Genomic DNA, 23,380 nt, shown 5'->3' with positions numbered 1-23,380 from the left:
CAGTAAATTTCGTATTTTATGCAATCGTGTACATTTGAAATAATAAGTTTTTCATTCATTAATAGTGGAGAATTACTGGAATATCTTTACGTTTGTGTAAATGTCGCCATTTTATTACAAATCTTATAATACTGTGAACACTATTTACGGCTTAACAGCAAATACTGATACGTTAAACTAAACAAATATACTTATAAAGGTCTAAAAATTTTGGGTAAGGCTCCATTGCCCTTACGGCACATAGTTAAGTCGAATCTGAAATAGGGTTGGAATTAGGCAGAGGCACTAATAGAAGGTTAAACGGTACCTGTTAAACGCAAAACGTAACTGTATAATCTTCTACCTAAGTAATCCCTACACAATTTTTCGATATTGACACTTCAGACCAGAAAACATACTTTTCCTAATTCTCATACGCAATTACTTGAAATTTTAATATTACAAACAATACTATTTTAAGACCTACACCTATGATCGACACAGAAATTGAGCCGAACTGGACGGAAAATAGACTATAGCACGATGTAACATATTGATATTAGCAGTTCGGAAAGCCTTCTCAATTCTATTCCTCATGTCTTCCTTACTAGTCGCGGGTGTTTTGTACACTGTTCTTTAACGTAACCGCACCAAAAAATATCCATTTTTGCCATGTCCGGTGAACGAGGTGGCCATTTATGGGGTCCTCCTCTACCTATCAATCATCCGGGAAATTAATTATTTAAATGTGATCAGTTGGGTATGGTAAACTGGTACACCGTCATGTAGGTATCACATTCGCCGCCTATCTTGAGCAGGTAATTGCTGAAGTAGTTGGGGTATTTCGTTTTGTAACAAATTTAAATAAACTTGCCCATTAACAGTTCCGTCAAAGAAATATGGGCCTATGACATGATTCCTAATTATTCCACCCCATACATTCAATGACCTCCTTGTTTGACTGATAGTCCGTATACAATGCGGTTGATTTGTTGTATAATAATGGAAATTGTATCTATTAACAGACCCATTTTTATGAAATGTTGCTTCATCGGCAAATAATACAAAATTGAAGAAATCTCGGTTTTGCTGAATTTGAGCCCCATTTTGTTCTTAGATAGAATTTTTAGATAGAAGACGGTACGACTTCTCAGTTTGTTTTGATATTTCCTGTGTCGAGATATCAGGATCTTCCGTAACTTTTAGCACTACGGTCATCTTGTCGTCCTGTGACATTACATTCTTCAACCTTTTGCTTTTTCGTAAGCTACACTACCAGTTCTGGTAAATGGTTGAAGCAAATTTTCCAATGTCTCTTTTCTTGGCTGTCTTTTGTGCGAGTAAACAGTTCTTATCACTAACACCCAGTACAAAAATCATATCTGTCAATTCTTGTATCAGAAAATTCATGATCTAAATTGCTTCCTCGTTCTTTGTAATACGTCTAGATAATAACTAATCATTCTGTCTTAAACTGTGAAAATGGCAAATTCACATATTGAATGATATTTTGATTTCATTGTTGGTAAGGTGATGTTTGCTCAATTTAGTTTTGTAGATACTGTATTTATTTTATTACAGTTACAGGTATAAAAATACTGGTTTGATTTTGTCACAAAAACTAGTAAGTAGAAGTATTTTAAACGTCACATTCAGTGTTTACTTGTTAAAAAAGTGAATATTTTTAAATCATAAACTAAAAATGCAATTTTCTTAAAGACAGTCAATTTAAGAGTGTACATTATAAGACACAATTTGAAGGGATAAAAGAGTTTTATATGATGGTAAAATAATATATTGGATGTTCCATTCAAAAAAAAGTTTTTGCTAATTGAAATCCCTTGGATTAATGCTTATCTAAAAAACACCCCGAACCCCAAACGAAACTTCTACTCTGTTCAGACATTTTAGCCATTCTTTACCTTCGTTCTTACCAAACAAGTTTAGGTACTTGATAACGGTTACTAGCAGCATTTATAGTGCATCAATTTTCGTCAAATCTTCATATTTTTCGCTCCAACTTGGCAACGTCAGAATTTCTGGGAAAAGAAAAGATAGGGCTGTAGATGTAGAAATTTACACTGAATTTGATGGTTAACAAATCTACAGGGTATCCTATTTAAAAAAACTTTATTTCATGTTGTCACGCTTATACCTCAAAATATTGTAGAAATTTGTATCTGTGCAAATATAACAACTTGTATTTAATTATTTTTTTAGTATATTTAATCTTAAGTAAGTTATTGTACTTCCACACACTAATGGGTCACCCCGTATATTGACAAAAAACATTAAAACGCGATAGGAGGAAATCATTTTTTAGAAGATTGAAAATGGACAATAGAAGTACTTTAAAGCAAAGTATCGTGGTCGAAGCGAAGTGAAAGCTCACAAAGGACTAAGCGTCCATAATATGGTACTATTTGTATTGTGGGACATGGAAGAAATTATATATTATGAAATTCTGAAAGGGTTAATTCAGTGTAATACTGCCAACAATTGACAAAATCACAGAAGAAATTCGAAAGAATCTACGAAATTGGTCAGTAGAGCAACCGTTACGTTACAGCATGATAATGCTTTAAACCTCATACATCTTTGATGATTCTCAAAAATTATGAGCCTGGCTGAGATATTTCAATAGACCTACCGTATAGCTCGGTTATTGCACGGTCTGACCATCACTCCTCTATTAATACCATAGATTTTTTAATCTACAAACCATAAAGAAGTTATTTCAAGTGAATAAAAATCAGAATATTATATTCATTTGAGCTCCTCATGATAATTTTACCTCTTACCTAATGTACTTAACTGAAATTGGCCTATCAGTGTCTATTTATAAAACCCTTTACGACATATTAGGATAACAATTTTTGAGACAATTTGTAGTTGTATCTTTGAAATTATGTTTTATTTAAATGAACCTTACCTAACAATGTGTGCTAATTTGCTAGGATTTCTTGGGTGCAACTATTTTAAAGGCAATTATTTATCTCAGATTTGCCTACTGTCCTACCAAAAGGACACTGAATATTACAGGAATCTTTGTTAAATTTTTTGAGATACAGTTATTTGAATCTAGATGTCGCTTGACCAAATGTCACCCCAAACATTATTCTTGAAATTTCTTTTACAAAATCAGTGGAAGTTTATTGTTTTATTGAGCACGTGGTAAAACAATTTGTGATGGACGAACCTTTACCTTTCCGCTTAGTTGGGTAAGTTTTTGAGGACTTTGTTTTATTCTATTTTTAGTTTTCGTTGAACATGCATGTAAATGTATGTTTCAGGTTTTAGCTGATGCAGCTTGCTTATAAAAAGAACCGTTTTTAATCAATCAGTATCAGAAAAATCATGTGTACTTCTAGAAGGACAGTAGGCAAACCGATATTCTTTTACAGGGGTCTCACTCTGAATGAACTATTGCAAATCATTGAAGAAGATGATCACAATGAAGTTGATGACGAAATATCGCTTACAATTATGCCGCCCAAAAATTCTTGCGAGGAAGTTACTGATGAAGATTCAGGCGATGAAGATCATTTAGATATTAACAATTTGCCTGGATCGCAACTTCTAGCCGAGGCAGAAATTTTTGAACCTAATGTTGAAGAAGATGTTAATATTTCTTTACCAAGCGATTCAGGTAGTGATGATAATGAAGAAAATCTGCCATTGTCGGATGTAAAACGTCTTCTGAAAAACTCCCAACATATATATGTGAAGAAAAATTATGCTTGGAGAAACCAAGACTTACACCTAATAATATAGAAGTTCCAAAACCACAAATTGTTCAAAATGAAAATTCGGTTATTGAATTGTTTTCGTTATTTTGGGGTGACGAAGTTATAGATTTATTTGTCTACTTTTCTAATATGTACGCTACAAGCAAAAATAGGGTTAGAAACATAACAAAAGAAGAAATGAAAAATTTTTTCGCCATCCTACTACTGTCTGGTTATCAAAAATTACCCAGACGTAGAATGTATTGGGAAAATTCTTCTGACACGCAAAATCAGCTTGTTATAAATTCGTTATCTAGAGATCGTTTTGAGTATATTTTCAGTAATTTACATTGCTGTGATAACACGAATTTAGACAAGACAGACAGATTTGCCAAAGTACGATTATTGATAAATAAAATGAACAGTTTATTCCAACAGTATGCACCAGTAACTGAAAATCACAGTGTGGATGAAGCCATGGTGCCTTATTATGGTCGCCATGGCTGTGGACAGGTTGTACCAGCAAAGGGTATGTTATTTGGGTAGAGCCGTACCAAGGTGCCAAATCAGAAATAAAGCCCTGTTATAAGGAACTGGGTTTAGGACCATCTGTGATTCTGCAATATACCGACATAATCAATTCTATTCAAAGCTTTCCCTATCACATTTTTTGCGACAATTTCTTTACGACTATACCACTTCTGAGTGAAATGACTAGAAGAAATTTGAAGATAACAGGAACCATAAGAGAAAATCGCACGTCAAAATGTCCACTGGCAAATAAATCCCAGTTCAAGAAAAAAAGTAGAGGTTTTATTGAATACAAAACTAACGAAGAAAACACTGTAGTTGTTAAATGGCATGACAATAACGTTGTCACTTTAGCATCCAATGCCTTGCCTGTTCACCCTACTCATTCAGTTAGTCGTTATTCTCTCAAAGAAAAAAAGAAAATTAAGGTAGACCAACCTCATAATATATTTACTTATAACAAATATATGGGAGGCGTTGACAGGGCAGATCAAAATATAAGTCTCTACAGAATAGGTTTGAGAGGAAAGAAGTGGTACATTCCTCTTATATTTCACATGTTAGATCTTGCGGTTCAAAATGCATGGCAACTTCACAGGGAACAAAATGGAAAACTGGATCATCCAGGATTTCGAAGGAGAATAGTCATGACCATTTTAGAAGGAAACCAACGAAAATTTGCGAAGAGATCGAAGTTGTCACAATCACATAACTGTCAGATGAGATATGATCGTGTTGATCACTTAATTGTGACACAAGGGAAGCAAACCAGGTGTCGCATGTGCCACAAAAAAGTCTCCACCAAGTGTGAGAAGTGTGATGCTGCATTACATGTTGTATGTTTTAAGCCTTACCATGTGAAAGAAATCTAATCAAACTTTATTTTTTTTCTATACATTTTTTGAATAAATTTATGTTACTTTGTTTTAAATAAAATTTTACTTTTATAGAAAATAAAATTATAGTATTCAAGTGCCTACAGTCCTTCTAAAAGGACAGTCATTTTTGAAAAAACTACAGATGGGAATCGAAAATTTCCAAATGATTATGTTTCAGAGACATAAAAACAACTACTTACAATAAGAAAGAACAAAATAAAAACAAAAAAAATTTCAGGCATATCTGGGTTAATCACTGCGCGTATCTGGACACAATCTGTCTTGATACTGAGATATTTATTTCTTCTGTTCAAGATTCTAGTGTAAATACGCTTTGATAGATTCAGACTTGTGTCTCTATATACAATGTGACCTTATAATGATTGTTATAAATGGGTGTGAGGTGGAGAAGAGGTATCAGACTAGTTTTAATTTGTATGAAACGTTGAGATTTTTCTTTTAACTAATGGTAATTTTAGTGGATCAACTTTAGTTCAGGTAAATAGTAGACAAAGTATCAATTCATTAAATATCCATTATAACACTATAAAATAAATTTATAAATGAATAATGTAATGTCTATATTTCACGTTTCACTCGAATGGTAATTTAGAGAACAACTGATACAGAAACTTAATTTTACCTCTAGGTATTGGAGTGAAATTCTCTTAGACCATTATGTGGCAGATACTAACGCTCTCTATTGTTTTACATTATTTGTAATGTCTTGTTGAGATAGTTCTGTGTGATTGTCGCCACTTAACCATCAGTTTGAAACCGCATTATTGAATTATATTCAGTGAAAATAAATTTTACTCTCATGAGAAGCGTTCAAAATGAAGAAGTAATTTGATATTATTCGATCACTTTTGGTATAAATTTATTAATTCGAGATTTACCAGTTTTTTTCGAAGTATTTAATCAATATAATTAAGTAACAGATGAATTCATTTCGTATCTCACATTTCATTATTTTCATGAACTGAACAACTTTATTCTCCAACAGTATCAGATATATTTTGCAATGAAACTAAAAGTTTTGTATCTTAATTGCCCTCATTTTATCATACACCTTTTTATGCATCTCTAACTTGTAACTGAACAATTTCTATACAATTCTGTTTCAGTATTGATATTTATGCAAATTGTGTTGATCATATTAATCATATTAAAATAAAAGTCATCAAAAATATTACTCATTACTTTGTCTATTTCCTGTAAACTGTACTGGAAGTATGAAAGTAAATGCAGTTTAGTCCAATCCACTTAAAACGGGTTTCAAGAAAGAGAAAAATAATTTTGATAATCCCCTAAGGCAGTTTTCCGAGTAAATTAAAGGAAGACTTTATTTGAAAGACATCTTTCTGTTTGATTCGTTTCCTCAGAATACAAAAAAAATATTGAAACAAAGTATTGGAGTTTTTTATATTAAAATTAATTTCTGAAGATCATCAGAAACTTAATAACAATAATAATTCTTAACAATTTATTTCTGGAATTAATATTTCATAAATTATTAATAGTTATAACTATGTAGTTGGATCAATGTTGTCAATATTGTTTATTATACACTAGAATTTCTCAAATGATGATGAAAAAATAACATATAATAAAATATTTACATTAGTCATCAGCAGCGTGATCTGTACCCCGTAGAGTGTACTTCCTTTGCCCAGTGGCAAGTATACATCCACTTCATGATCTTCAATTTCTAACATAGAAATTTTTTTAAATACTTAAACATAGTTGAAGATATACCATCAAATTTTCAGGAATAATAACACCTCGTAAATTCGTGTGAACTGAATGGCTTGGTTAAAGATTTGGGTTTGTAAAAATAAATGCCAGAATATTGGCATATAGGCTTGAATAATAGAATCTCTATCGATTTATCAAATTCCGTTTGAGAGCGGTCCTTTTGAATAACTGGGTGTCTTTACAAGATATTGTTGATTTAGTTACGAAGAGTTACGAGTCTATCAGGAAGTAATAATGTCAAGAGCTCCAAAGAGCTTTTCTAAGTAGCAAATAAGAAAATTGGCTGAAGATGAACAGTTTGTGCAAAAATTTTGAGTTCCTAATGTTTCTCAATATTCAGTGGTTCCATCAATATCTACTAACAATGAAAATAAGACACCAAGGACGATGTCATATAACTCCAAAGGCAATATTGATAGTACTATTTTGTTAATTGTATGAAAAAGTTTTAAATTTGTGCTTTTACATTCCTCAAATTTTTTCGACGAGAAATCATTATTAACCTTACTGAAACCGTACTACAAAATATAAAAAACGGCAGGTTAACTACTCGTTTTTCAACAATGTCTTTGTCCTTCTCCCGACTCCTGAAAAGAAAAGCGTTTTCTCCTTTTTCGTGTATCCAGATCCTACAGATTCCAACCCCTTGTAATTTAACTCATCAATCTTTTTCTTTCTCCGGGGCCAGACCTCACTACTCATTTTTTGAGGTTTCTTACGAACACTTTTACGAGTTAAAACTTTTTTTTGGTTTATGTCCCTATATTTAATTTTCAACTGAATGGTAGCAGCAGATTGGGATTTTTTGGAATTACTTCACACTATTCTTGAATTTAATACATTTATCCTTCAACGTAATTTGTTTCCTAGAACAAAATTTTATGTTCAGGTTTGTCAATTAAATGCAAAATGAGGTGTTGATAAAGGATGTCATTGAGGAGTTCTGAAGTATTCGTCATATTGAGAAATTATTTATAAAACTATTATCAAGCTAAAAGTATTTAGAGGCAGCAAAAATTGAAGTGCATTGGCATAATTTATTTATTTTATCCGTTTAGATCAGTGATTTTGGATTAAGTCTGGGACTTTTTCTTGTCGTAAAATTTATTTTATTAAATGGTTTGTTTTTTGATAACGAACTAGAAATTAGTAAGTAAGTAAGAAATTATTGGCAGATAGAAATTCCAATTTAAGGTATATATATCACTCCTCCTAACGGAGTGATATATAGACCTAATAAACAATTTGAAAGTTTGTCTTTAATAACTTTATCCACTAGAAAATATAATTTTTGAATGGGTAAATATCTTCTAAAACGTAAATTATAGCATTATTCCATGGTAATAAAATTCTTTCATTACAAATCGTTGCTAATGTTCTTCTTTCATTGCAATACGTTGCAAATTTAATTATCATATTCATAATTTCATGGGGTTAATCGTGATGTTACACCATTTCATTAACAACATATTGAATGTAATTAGCTCTACGTAGCACTCCCACTCACTCTGCTTCGGCGACTATGAAAGCAATACCCATTATAATAATAGACTGATCTTTGAAACGTTGCAGTACGGACTCAAAACATACTACAAAGTGACCCGCGCTCCTTTCCTCGTTTTTATAGATAAAAGATCATTCTGCTTTCCTCCAAAACATCCACTCCCGTTATCTTTATGGGTTACTATATGTCGCTACTATTGTTCTGTAGGTGTTTTCGAAGCTATATGTAACGAGTTTATTTTAGTTCTCTTAGATTTTTTTAAAGACAACATTTTTCACTTTTCCACCTAATTCATGTCTTAGTAAAAATATAATCTGATATTTATAATTTGTATAATTATATACTTAAATGAGAAAATCATCTATTCAATCAATGTTAAATTATGTTTGTTCCAATTCTACTGAAAGTTTTCCATATTTAAAAAAGAAGCACACTTACAATAAAATTTTATGGGAATTATAAATTTTTCTCAAATTATTTAGGTCTTTTATAATCGTTCCTTTATTGTGCACCATTTCTATGAATTCTCTTATCTGCATTCGTCTTTGTTTCAAGGATCTTGGAATTTCTATAATCCTATAATTACATATTTTTTTATTTGTCACGCTTTATTTATTTATTTTTTACCATATTAATGCTGAAGGCGTAATTTTAGTAGATTATTATATTCAATATATCAATTGAGTTCGAAAATTACGTTATGTAGTGAACGTCAAACGCGATTGCCAAATTGCACTAAATTTTTCTTGCATCAGGATAATTTACCCAGTCAGAAGACCGCCATTGCCATAGCCGAAACTTTCCAGATTTGGCCTCCAAAGATTACTGGATGCTTCCAAAAGATAAAGAACATTTACGTTGTAAACATTTTGAAAATTAATTATATGTTTGCTGATTTCAATGTTTGTATGTGATGGAAGGAGCGAAAGTATCAGTTCTCATATGTGTGTCTGTTAAGAAACTTTTCCAGAGACTGAAAAACTGTTAAGAAATGTATCACTTTCTCTCCTATCCATTCTTCTCTCTTTTAATGATGCATCGACTGAAATTGATGAGTTCCAATTGCGTTTGATTAGAAATAGGTGTGACAAAAACGATAATCTGTATGATATTTTGCTTTATATGAAGTTAATTTCATATGTAATGTAAAATTAGAGCCAAATAGATTTATTGTATAAAAATATCCTATATAAACACAAAAAATCGCGAGGACGATTAGAAAAACAATTCAAGAAAGACAAAGTAAGTTTATTAAAAGTTTCATATAATCTATTCTCGATAAAATCCAAAACTAATCACATTCCATATTTCAATATCTAATTGTACCAATATGTATTCACTGCAGATAATTTCGAAGGGATACATTGTATAACAAGACACTCATTTATCAAAGTTTCGGAATATGTAACTTGAGACCAATTCGAAACTACTACAACAATCATTTTCTGTTCACTTACTTTGTTGTTGAAACAGCACTACAATTTAATTGAAGAGGTACACTATGTAGTGGATGTCCCAATTATTTGATTAATTGACATTAAATGCAAAATTATATTCTGTTGAGTTGTTATAATCTTCTGGGTGTCTGAAAATGTATACAGTGTTGTTCAAAAGTCATCTTTCTTTATTCACTTATCATTACACATGAACTAGTGTAACTTTGATAATGAATATTAAGGCTTGTAGATATTCCTATTAGTAACGAAAGGTACCATATATTCATTGTGACCAATGATTATATAATATATAATTATATAAATGAATTCCTGTTTCCAAAAGTACTGAAAAAACCTATTCAATAATACTCATTGTAGTTTTGGCAACTGACTTCATTAAATTAAATCAGTAAATATTGATTTTGAAAATTCAATCTTCACGTCTCGATAGTTGTTTAATTATCTAAAGTTCTCGTAGGTTCGTCTAATTTGACATTTTTTCTAATTTTAGACGTTACTCTGTATTATTTGAAAGTATTAGTACCTTTTGAAAATTTAAAACAATTTTTTCAATCGATAATTTGTTAAATTGTTGTGCCGAACGTCTAAGTGCTTCAACAATAAATTGTACGTTGTAATACAGTAACAGGCACAATATTCCTAATGCAGAGCTCATTTCTAATGAAAGAACTTATTTGAGAGAGCTTTTTTGTATGTTGGAAAACTCATAGTAACTATTGATATAAAACGATCTGGTAGACCACAAATTTATGATATACTAACAGAAGAGAAGCAATAGTGTTATTCTCTTCTTAACAGAACTATTAAATATATTACATATATATACATATATATATATATATATATATAGTTCTTAAGCTATGTCTGATGATTCAGATGATGAACCTAATCGTAGCGTAGGCGTGAAGTTAAACATGAAGAAAAATACAAACGGAACATTAATCGCAATGCTAGGCTCAAAGAACTGCAGTACCTCTCGTACAAAGGAAAGAAGTCTAAGCAAAGCCCCGCTGAATGATGTACAATGTAAATGCAATTTGAAATGTTATTCGAAACACATATGGAATAAGACGAGAGCTATAGGAAACATTTTACTCTTTGAAAAATAACACCCAAGTCACGTACCTTCAAGCTACAGTGGAAGTTAGGCTTGTGAACCGTAGACTCAAAACCGCAAATTTGTAGAGGTAAATTCTTGGAAGTGATTGGAATTTCTTATAATAGAATCAAAATAATAAATAAATGTTTTGTCTTTCACAAAAGCTCTGTAGAGACGAGGGAAAAATTTAGAATTGGAAACACTCCAGGTAACTTTTGTGTGAGAATAGCACATTGAGAAATTTGATATTTACCATTACGGGTAAAATCTAAAACAAATTTTAACACTAGGTTAGATGTGGCAAAAATGCATGCAATGTTTATTTTAGACAAACCTAATCTGAAGAACAAAGTAAAATATAGTCTCTGCAACAAATACTTCAAAGAAAACTTTGCTTACTGATTTGGAAGACCACAAGTTGATGTGTGTTCAGCTTGCGAAAGTCTGTCGACCTAACTGAAAGACAAGGGTTTGAGTGACAATGGTAGAGGAAATGTAGCTGCTGAGACAATGATACACCCAAGGCGAACAAAAAAGTTCCACAAAGTTATAGGTGACGCAAGCATAAACAAAGATGATCAATGCTACTGAACTATTTCAATGAAATTCCAGTTAATGTGAAGCATCTTCTACTGTTTTGTTTTTAGTGAACCTTTGTGATTTTGAGAAAGGCGGACAGGATTTTAACTCCTGATGAATATACAGAGCTTAAACTAAAATCTAGTAAGTCTGGCCTGGCCGATATATCACCTCACATCTTGTTCGCATTTACACAACGTGGTAGTTCAAATTATATGATAGAATGCCAAATTCGGACGAAACATCAAGCGGGAAAGTACCCAAAGCTTTTCAAAGTGTCCAAGAACAAGCAGCTTCTCTACAGCAAGGATACTCTGGGAAAAGTGGTGGTAATTGAATTGTAGGAATAACATCTACTTTTGTATTGCTAAAAATTGCCAGCCCTTTGGAACTACCACTTATCCTTTTAGGGAGGGAATTGTGTAGTTCTATTTTTAACGTTTATATTTTACGTTTAGCTAAACATAAAATATAGAATTATTCACATACTACATGATAATCTTATGCAGAAATGTGAGAAATTTGCATTATACTCTTTTTCTCTGTACAAATAAATTGAAATATCAGTTGAGGTGTTACCCTGTTGATTTTAGTTTGTAAACACGGAACGAACAACTTTGTATTGTATAGGACCGGCTTCACAATCTATGTCTCGTAACATTACCCTCTTCTTATATGGAAATTCCTCCTAGAAATCATGGATAGCCAGGCCTGGATTACTTTCTGGTCATATGGAAATAACAGGGCAACGTCTTCGCCAGGTACTGATGATTTTGATCTTGCTGTTGTTCTGTAGTGACTCCATATCTAGTTTTGCCAGTATATCCGTACGCGCCCATAAATTATTCTAAGGCAGGGTCAGGCACTTCTCGAAAATGGTTCATTCCTTTCTGTAGGTCATGATCTTCTTCGAACGGCGCTAGTCTATTATGGTGGTCTACTTCAGTTTTTCCATTGGGGATCTTGCTTATGCGATAGATGAAATAAATGACCCTTTTCTCGATTAAGTATAGACCTTCCCATGATTTCTGTAATTTTGGAGAAAATTCCTTTCGCCTCGTTGGATTGTGCCTCTTTGAACCGCCGTCTATGGCTTCCTTGTCATATCGTTTTTTTTTTCATTCTGTCGCTTGCAACATAAAGATTCGAGCAAACCAATTCGTCTAAGTCGTCCATTTTCCTTCTCAATTGAATCACTTAATCTTCTCCCGCTAGGTCTTCTCCTGCTCGACAACCAAATTCTAGGTCACAAGGAAAACTCATTTCACGTCCAAACAGCATTTTTGCAGGTGTTTTTCCGGTGGGCTCATTAATAGCCGATCGATAAGCCATTGGAAATCTGTCTGGTGGCTGTGAATTACATGGAGAGGTATCTGGCAATGGTCCTATTCATTCTCACGATCATTCCATCTGATTGTTGGATGTAATGATGTCTTCCTGGTCTTCTCTATTCCCAGCTGGTTACATATCAGTATGAGAGGGTCTTTGGGATGATCCTATGTCGGTGCTACCCCCTCATAGCCGACCCGTTCTAGTTTACCTTTTGACTGGATAGTCTTGTTTGTGGAAGTTCCAGGAGCTTTCAGGATCTGTGCGCATGCCCTGGGTTACTACAATTCCAAAATTTGCTTTTTCTCGTCTTCTTGCAAATTATATGAATCAACAAGTTGACGATCTGGTCCAGTTTGTCCTCGTCACCTTCTCGATATATAAAGCCATCGCGGCTGGTTCATATCCAGGAGCAACAGTCATTCCGTCTACTAAGGGATGTATTAATCGAAGCGTCCTCTGCATATCATGGTCGCGCAGGCCATCAGTAAACGCCTAAATGCCCAAACATTCCATCATGATCTCTGATTCCGGTGGATAAACGAATCGGACAAGTCGGGCAATGTCTACCTCGTACTTTTGAAATTCGTCACGCTTCTGCCTTCGGTTCTTGAACTGCGATTGATACAGGTATTATAAATGTTCGTGACCATATCGCATGTTCAACTTCTTCTTCATCAGTTCCTTCAAGAGGTATCGTCTGGAGTACATCTAAGGCGTCTCCTCGCAATGCAATTGTCAAGTTCACTGCCTATTATTTATTGGACCAATAATTCAATATAGCAGCTGTTTCAAATTGTTTAACGTAATTGGTCCAAGACGTCTTACCGTCACACGTTGGGGCCTTGACTCGTGTGAAACTGCAATCTTCGGTCTTGAGCAGTGTATGTGAATTGCAGGATTTCATTCGTTCGATCTTCTTTTCTTCCAGTAGAACATCTTCTGGTCACGGTAGCATTGTCAATTTTTAATAAATAATCGAAATCTTCTTATCCATACTAGCAAAAATATTGTTCTTCATAGTTTGCATCGTCTCGTCAATATTAGCCGGCAAAATTTCGTTTCCAAATTATAAAGACCGTTCTTCATAGTCAAAATCTTCTCGTCAATATTAACAGAAATATTTCTCCATAGAAGAAATCTTGTCCTCCATATTGACAGAAATATCGTTTTTCAATGTCGAAATATTCTCAATATATCAAGGTGAAAGACTCGTCTCTGAATAGCAAGTCTCTGGATCAAATTCGTTATATACCACTTTGAGTCTTTCTACCAATTCGCTATTTTTACCAGACGTTTCCAGCTTGCGTTAGCCATGTTTATCTATTTATTTATTTATAATACCGCACACCAATGTAATGTTCAAGTAAGTAGTAAACTAACTATTCTTTGTAGAGTGCAACAAAAAGAAAAAGTCAAAAATTATAATCTGCCTTTAAGAAGAGAAAGTGAAGACTGCACTAGAAGTTAACATTAAAAAAGAACTTGTGTTTGACAATCATTTGGAAAATACCTCGCAACCAAATTGAACAGAATTAGGTGGAGTCCTGCCAGCAAAAAATAAAGCCAAAAACACCAAAAGAACAAACCGACAAAATAAAGATAAACATAAACTTAAAAAGAACATAGTTATCAACTACCAATAGAGAAAATTAATAATTACTCTGCTCATTTCTGCTCAAAAAAGCAGTAGTGAAAGTAGTTTATTTATCAAATGCAACAAAGACAACACGTGTCTATAAAATAGAACAGATCATTATGATTCTCTCCCAGATTATTTGTGAATATCTGTGAATCGAAACTTTTTGAAAAAACATATGAAGAACATATGAAGATGAATAACAAGACAAATAATAAGTGCTTGTTCGGGCGAGATATGTGTGCTGGCATCTGAGGAAACAAGAGGCTAATGAAAGATTACAACAAGCATTAGATAAATGCTTTGATGAGTAGCTAGGTCATTAGATTTATGTAAAACGAAAAGGTGCTAATAAATTTTACGAATAAACACATATGTCAACTACCTTTGATTATCAACAATCATATTATTCCATATATAAACAGCTTTAAGTTCCTAATTCGAATTTTAAGTTTGTATTTAACTGGCTCTTCGTAGTTGGATGGATAGACATTGGACAATTTAAAGAAAGGTTTATAATTAGTTAAGAGCTGGTAACGTTATATAGCATCTAAAAGATATGATACACTATATAAATAATGAACAAATCTAATTTAACATGCATGTTCACATTCCCACAGCGTAATCATTTATTGGATTGGGAAGTACACTAGCAACGGTTGTTATTCCTACAGATAGTCGTCGTTAGCTTCATATATCGTCAAATCAATAAACATTCTACAAATAGAGCGCAAATATTTGTCCAGAGTATTTATGGAATTTATTTCATATGCATTCAAATAATTGCTAAACGGAATTTTACGAACCATTCTCAAATGGTATTAATATGGATGCCAGTAAATTGGAATATATGTTTCCATATAGATCAGAGTGGTCTGAAAATTGGACCAATAATACATAAAATAATAAACTCAAAGAAAATGGACGATAATACAATTTTCATATTAACATATTATAACTACTATTGTTGTTCATTGCAATATCAACTGAATTAATAAGCTCGTAGTAGTGCAAGTATATATTGTGCAACAAATAATACTAATAATTTATTTCACTGGATGATATTCATTAAAATCAATGACCAGTGATTCATGAAATTTTTATCACTATTCAAACGAGAAATTTGTATTCTTAATAGTAACATGAATTACTAATTTCCTAGATTACTTAATAGTTTCTACATCATAAATTACTTGTATCATTATATATCTAGTTCTGAATACTCTAGACTTCTTTCCGTGTTTTGTCCCTAATTCAATCATATTTCTTAATGTTTAGATCGTTTATTATTACTTAATCCTAATGTTCTCCTAGCTTTTCAGGTGTAAGTCTTGTTGGAGTCATTACGTAGGCTCCTTTCTCCTTATATGTTTCCATTCTTTCTTATCCTGTGTCTTTCATTACATTTTCTTCCATCTTACTTATTGTTTTTCCTGTGTCATTTATATTTCTTCTTTCAACTCCTTCCCGGTCCTTTCCCTTTTTTTAATTTCGTTTTTCTTATACATTTCGTATTAATTGTTCTTCTCCCATTCTCACGACATGGCCTTGGTTTCACTAATTCGATTTTGAATTGGGTTCATATTTTCTCTTACAATTTTATTTCTCATTTTGACGTACCTTTTTTTCTTAGAAATGTTATTTGTGTACTTTCTATTCTGCTTTTTTTCCGTGCTGTCTATTTTTATATATTCCTCTTTTTATTTATTTTGGTATCTCCTTTTTGACTAATATCTGTCTTAAAAATATGTTGAATAATTTTTCAGCTGCTTCATTCTTCTCGTTTATCTCGAGTTTCAATCATCCATCTTCTGTTATTGTCATGTCGAAGCTTTTACCTGATCTATTTTTGATTCTTCTAATTTTATATTATGTGTCTTCTTCTTTTGGATTATTATTATTTCTTATCTTCTAGAAATATATAATCATGTTAGCTGCGAATAGAATCTACGATATTTTAATATTTCCCATTAGTATATATCCTTGCTCCACTCGTTTTTCAGGATATATAAACCACAAGTGTATTTATTCGTCTTCTCTGATCAGTTTTTTGTTATTTTTCTGAATATAAAGCTCACATCTGTAGTTCCTGTGAGTGTCCTCAAACTTTATTTTGAATCTTCGATAATTTGTTGCATTTGCTTGAGTTTCCTTTTTTGTATATGGTGTAATAATATATCAATATTCTGGCGCTTCTTCTATGTCATAATATATATTTTTGATCATTATGATTTTTTGTTTCAGTGTTATTCCCATTTCTACCGTTTTTATCATGTATGTACTGTATGTACTATGCATATTTTTGTGCTCTCTGATTTATAAAAAGCTCAGAGGGCATTCGACATTTTTAATTCTTCAATTTCTGCGTATTATTTTCATATTTTATAGTTCGTTTTACTTTAAGATAGAACTATTTTTGCTGTGTAAAATCTTTTAATCTGTTTCCTTCCCTTTTCAAATTTCATTTTAGTGTTTTTTGCTCTATTTCATTGACATTTATAAGTTATGTGGAATATTTCTTTCCATCTGCCAGTTATTCAGAATCAAAAGTGAACCAATTCTTAACTTGTTTTCTTCCTTAAAACATTGGTTTGTCTCCTCTGTTATTACCTTTTCATTAAGCTTCCAGCTCTCTCCTATAATATTTTATTTTTCAATTAAAACTACTTCCTGCTATGGCTAGTTCCAATTTTGACCACTTGAGTTCTTCGAGAGAGAGATTATTCAATTATCACATTTTTCAATTCAAAGTTACTGTGTTAAAGCACATACTGAGGCACATATATGCATTATAGCAAGTAATCCTTCATATTTCGAGCCTGTAGAAAATTTCAAATAATTCAAATTATCACACACATTTTTCGAGAGGGCATTTTATTTGCTGGTTTCCAATCAAATTACAACAACCCTCTAACGGGGGCAAGCGCAACCAATAGAATTTTATTGAAAGAGGAAGTTGACTACTCCGGCTCGTACAATCAAATACAAGAAAATGAGGATCAATCACTTATTTAGTTGGATTCCTATTTGGGCTGTCAACGAGTGAACATCGATTGTTTACCGGTCGTCTAGATGGGCAATTGAATATATACCAGTTTTTACGGTGTTGTGAATAGTAAAAGAATCTGGTTTTCACCAGTGGCGGACCATTAACGCAGTTTTGTCCAGTGAGAAGTAGTTTCAGAAACTGTAAGTTTACCTTACTTATATTGTTCTCCAAGCTATCTAAACTTAGTGAATTACACATCATAAACACAGTCAATTCGATTAGTACTTCACCTATAAAAGCAACAAACCAATTTCGCATGCTACTATTTACAAATAGCGGCCAGGGCCATATTCCAAATTCCGGCCAAATAAAATCAAATATCAATGATGTCTTCAATCAATAATACACAGTCAGACACTCCTACAACAGTCATCAAAAGCTATTCATCAGCAGTTAACCAAGCTGTTTTTCCAAGCAAACAACAAGCAATCGTTTTTTCCGCTATCAACAATGCCAAATTACAGGACTACCTTATCCCATTAGGATCAATCATTCAACCAAAAAATATTATTTTTTCATCAAGGCTTTCGAACAATCGTGTCTGTATGTACTTGGCAAACAAATCAGTTGTTGACAACTTCATGAACAATTATGGCTCCATAACCGTCATGGCGAAAAACTAGTAGCTCGTCGACTCATAACTCCGGCTGATAGAATCATACTTTCCAACATTACCGGAGTATAGTCACATCCTAAGCTTCAGAAGACAGATTTACGTAAGCCCCTATACGCAACAGCTTCCAGACTCCATACTGATTGAATTCGAACAAACCAGCTACCGAGTATTCCTCCAAAAAGATGGACTAACATGCTACAAATGCAAAGCTGATGGTCATAATGTATCAATAACTCCAGCCAATCAGAACCTAATACATATAGTTCAACATCAAATACTCAACCGCTCTCGACTTCCCAAATTCTTCTTACAACCCAAATCCAAACTCTTCCACCATCTTCGTCAACAAATAACATCAATACACAAAAATTGACTTCTTATCCAACAACAGAAAACTCTTCACTTAATCAAGAGACGCCCGCAACTTCAACGAATATGGAAGCAGAAACGGATGCAACAGATATTCCCAAAATCACAAACAAAAGGCCTATGGAAGACACCCCCACACCCGACAGCCATAATAACATAACGCCCGAAAAATTATTCCCTAAGCCAAAACCAATACCAAAAAAGAATAAATCGAGCAAGAAACAATCAACAATATCCTGCAAGGAGTTCATCGAAAATCATTCGCCACCTTTCATTCTGGACTACGACCAATTAATTGTACTACTAGATAATGTAACCGGCTCACTCCAACCTGTAAATATACCTCTAGATTTCACTTCTGACCTCCTTGCACTTACTACTATGTTATCCGAAGTATATCCCTACATAAATGACAAGACAACAAAAACGAGAATCACCAAACTTAAAAAAAGATATTTACTCATCTTGGCCAAGACTTAATTGACTCTGAATCTGATTTATCTACTAACAACTGATTTGTCACACATAACCCTCTCAAATTAGTCCAAAATTCAACTCAATTCTTCAATGGAACATAGATGGTTTCTACCATCGACTTGGTATGCTACAAGTTATTATTAAAGAATACTCCCCGGACATCATATGCCTTCAAGAATCAAATCTTAAACCAGATAGCAGCTATTTAAACAGTCAATTTCAATTCTTCTCCAAAACTCGTAATAATACCAAACGTGCTAGTGGAGGAGTGGTAACTTTAATAAACAAATCTTTACAAGCAGATCACTTCCATGTAAACTCAGATATCGAAGCCCTTGTAGTAAAACTCACCAGCCATAAAACCTATTACATCTGTAATATATACATTGCTCCCGACTCCACAATAGAATACAAAGACTTAGAAAACTTACTAAATCAGATACCAAGTCCAAGAATCATTATTGGAGATTTTAATACACATAACATAACCTGGGGCAGTAAATCGACAAACTCAAGAGGTCAAATACTAGAGAAACTCATTGCCGACATTCCACTGAATTTTCTGAATGATGGAAGCCATACTAGGTTCAACATATCCACCGGAGAAACTTCTGCTATCGATTTAAGTCTCTGCGATCCAGCACTTTCTGCCAATCTATCATGGGAGGCTCTCTCGTACTTCTATGGAAGCGATCACTTTCCAATTATTATCGAAAATCGCACCTCTCCAGGAAAATGTTCACCAAAATACTCACCTAAATGGAGAATAAATTCTGCAGATTGGACTTCCTTCAGTAACCAGATTGAGCTAAACATGGATAGCTGCGATAATACCAACGATGTCCAGAAATATGTATTGAACTTCAATAAAATCATCTTGGATAGTGCCAGCCAGCACATTGGCCAAACAAAAGATATAAAAGGCCATACTCCAGTCCCCTGGTGGAATCAAGATTGCGAAAAAGCTATCAGGGAAGCAAAAGCAGCGTTGAACAAGTATAGGAAACACAAAACTCTCCAAAATCGCGTAGAGTTGAAAAAATACAAAGCAAAGGCACAACTTGTGATCAAACAATCCAAGAAAAAATCTTGGCAGGAATATGTTTCTGGAATAAACTCCTCCACTCCAATAAATCAAGTCTGGACCAAAATAAGAAAAATGAATGGACATAGTTCAAAAAGCACTATCCGTAGCATTAAACACAATGACCGGTACTACTCATACACAATAGATATAGCCAATATTTCGGGCCAATCCTACCAAGAACAGTCGTCAACCTCAAATTTCACACGCGACTTTCTCAATAACAAGGCTCAAATCGAACTCCCATCAGTTTTGAAGATACACTGGATAACCCTTTAAACCCCAGGTCCAGACAATATTCCAGTCATATTCCTCAAATATCTACCACCTTCAGCAAAACGGCATCTACTGAAGCTTTTCAACAAGACATGGGAAGATAAAGTATTCCCTTCATTATGGTCTGAAGCTACTATTCTACCATTTTTGAAATCTAAAAAGCCCAAACAAGAAGCCAACTCGTACAGACCTATATCACTAACATGCTCAATGGGAAAACTGCTAGAGAAAATTGTCAACCAAAGACTCATGTGGCATCTCGAAACTTCTAACCTCCTAATCAACGAACAAACTGGTTTTAGACCAAACTGCTCAACTCTTGACAATATTGTGGATTTTGAAAGTGAGATCAACGAGGCTTTTGTCACCAAACAGGTATGCGTAGCCATTTTCTTCGATATCTCAAAAGCTTTTGGACTCCAAACATTCTGATGCAACTACGAAGATGGAATATCACAGGAAATTGCCTAGCTTTCATCAACAACTTCCTTGCCAACAGAACATTCAAGGTTCGGGTTGACGACGTACTATCTGATGCTTACCGCCAAGCAAATGGAACCCCACAAGGCTCAGTTATCAGCCCTACTTTATTTCTGATTGTCATCAACAACATACTCAATAATCTGAAAAAACCATTGAAAGTAAGAGTCTTCGCAGATGACCTAGTAATTTACATAAAAGGAAAAAATATAAATACAATATCTCTATTTATTCAACAATTCATCACAAATTTGGAACTATGGTCACGTCAATCCGGCTTCAGGTTTTCTGTTACCAAAACAACAGGTGTGGTATTCAGCAGAAATCGTTCATATACTATCCCAAAATTGAAACTTTATAACCAAAATATCAACTTTAAATCATCAGTTAAATTCCTAGGAATGATCTTTGATCATAAGCTTACCTGGAAAGATCACATAGAGAAGTTAGTCCAAACATGTATGAAGCGGCTTAACATAATGAAAAGTCTAGGAAATATAAATTGGGGATCTGACCAAACAACGCTACTACTTATATATAAAACGCTGATTAGGTCTAAAATAGACTACGGCTCCATAGCTTACGCATCTGCCAGAAAAACTGTACTTCGCAAACTCGATGTTATCCATAATACAGCATTAAACACAGCTTCAGGCTCGTTTACAACATCCCCTAATACCAGCATTCGAAGTCTTCTTGGTGAACCATCATTAAACTACAGACGCTCTATATTGACCTTGAATTACGCGGCTGCTATATCCACTAATGCTGGAAAACCAGTTTACAATAAGACGTTCAACAACATATATAGAGATCTTTTTGATAAAAAACCGCATCTATCAAAGCCATTCTATGCGAGAGTTAGATATCTTCTTCAGAAATTTAACCTAGAGCTCCCAACAATATTTCCATCCACTGTCGAACATCCAGCTCCGTGGACAATCTCTACCCCTCGCTGCCATACTAACTTGACCGGGTTTGATAGGGATACAAATCGCCATGAAATCTTTGCAGAACTCAACAGGATACTGCATAACTACATTGACTTCAACATAGTCTACACGGATGCTTCGAAATCGGAGGCAGGAGTGGGTGCTGCAGTAGTGACCGCAACTGAATCTTACAGCATAAAATTCTCCCCTCACACAAGCATATTTACGGCAGAACTCTATGCTATCTTTCATGCCCTTAAAGTAACTACCTCCTTCCCAAATCCCAAAACCCTAATTTTAACTGATTCCTTAAGTAGCATTCAATCCTTGAAACATCTCTATCCCAAGCATCCAATATTACAATCAATCAAATCACTGCCTCACAATATCCAGAACGACAAGAAATCTGTCGATTTCATTTGGATTCCTGCTCACATTGGCATCAGAGGCAACGAAAAAGCGGACCTATGTGCGCGTATCGCAATCGTAAACGTTAATGCTGAACTCATAACAAAGTGCGTGGTGAGTGACGTGAGAACACTTATTCGGGAAAAAGTTCACAACCACTGGCAACAAGACTGGCAGCGATCGCCAGACAAACTTCGCGAATTTAAATCAACAGTGACACTGTGGAAGCATCCAAAAATAACACGCAGAGCACAAGTGACTATTACTAGACTTAGAATAGGGCATTGCAAATTTACGCACACTTATCTTTTCAATAATGACAATGCTCCTATATGTGATTCATGTCAAGAACACTTAACAGTGAAACATGTCCTGATCAATTGCACTAAGTTCAACACGTACCGGCTAAAATATAGACTACCCACAGACTTAAATATACTCTTAGGTGTAAACTGCCCAGTTGATAAATTGTTGGGATTCCTAAAGGACATTAATCTACTAAACAAAATCTAACATTGTATATTGTTGTATATTGTTATACACCCCGCTAATCACTTTGGGTGGAAGCGGATTAGCTTGAAATAAATAAAATAAACTTATTTAGTGAAAGTTTTATTGACTGAAAACTGATAAAGTCGTTTTCAATAGTCGAAGTCTATCGACTCTCTATATTATATTCGTTATATACACTTATTAAATGTTACACCCATATCGGTCGGAAGTCTATAATAACATTTGGAATATGCTGGAATACACATATATGCAATATGTTGCCCTCTAAATTTTGTAATAATAGAATTGACTTTTGTGTTGCTGCAAATGCCATCATAGGCCAAGCACCGGGTACTTTTTTTGCAAAGTTCTAGAGAACGAATTTTTTTGTAATATGTTCATCTTTTTTATTTGAAGCATTTTTATATAACGCACAGGTTTTTAATTGTAAAACTGAATTTGTAGAGCAAAAAATTTCCTATAAACCTTATTGGAAACTTGCAGCTTGGTAAAACTTGCACCTTGCACATTTCATAACGCATAAAATGACATAAAGTGTTCACAAACCTGTCAATACAGTTGTAGAATTGAAATTATAAATAGTGTGGAGAACATCTAATAAAATTTATCGATCTTTATTGTTACTTTGAAGGTTGAAACTTTATCATCATAAAAGATTGTCTATGTAGCAAAGAAACAATAGTGCACCACGCTAC

The 23,380-nt window shown here is 33.6% G+C and overlaps 2 protein-coding genes across 3 annotated transcripts in view; both read left to right on the top strand.

The window, feature by feature from the left end:
* LOC130442920 (KH domain-containing, RNA-binding, signal transduction-associated protein 3-like) overlaps positions 1-23,380 on the top strand; it is a 748,831-nt gene that overhangs the window by 15,866 nt on the left and 709,585 nt on the right. The gene's annotated exons all lie outside the window — the stretch shown is intronic.
* Positions 3,169-5,110, top strand: LOC130443083 (piggyBac transposable element-derived protein 3-like). Its single transcript, XM_056777546.1, has 4 exons — positions 3,169-3,200; positions 3,351-3,628; positions 3,709-4,236; positions 4,311-5,110. Exons 1-4 carry the CDS (start codon positions 3,169-3,171, stop codon positions 5,108-5,110), a joined length of 1,638 nt encoding a protein of 545 aa, XP_056633524.1.

Source organism: Diorhabda sublineata, chromosome 4, assembly GCF_026230105.1.
Source record: "Diorhabda sublineata isolate icDioSubl1.1 chromosome 4, icDioSubl1.1, whole genome shotgun sequence".
In the NCBI taxonomy this organism is placed as follows: domain Eukaryota; kingdom Metazoa; phylum Arthropoda; class Insecta; order Coleoptera; family Chrysomelidae; genus Diorhabda; species Diorhabda sublineata.
Note: the sequence above shows the minus strand (reverse complement) of the source record. Positions and strands in the feature narration are given on the sequence as shown.

Coding starts and splice junctions, on each gene's coding strand:
- LOC130443083 (XM_056777546.1), top strand. CDS start 3,169: ATGGACGAACCTTTACCTTTCCGCTTAGTTGG. Junction 3,629..3,708: donor TTCTTTACCAAGCGATTCAG/GTAGTGATGATA, acceptor ATATATGTGAAG/AAAAATTATGCTTGGAGAAA. Junction 4,237..4,310: donor ACAGGTTGTACCAGCAAAGG/GTATGTTATTTG, acceptor AACTGGGTTTAG/GACCATCTGTGATTCTGCAA.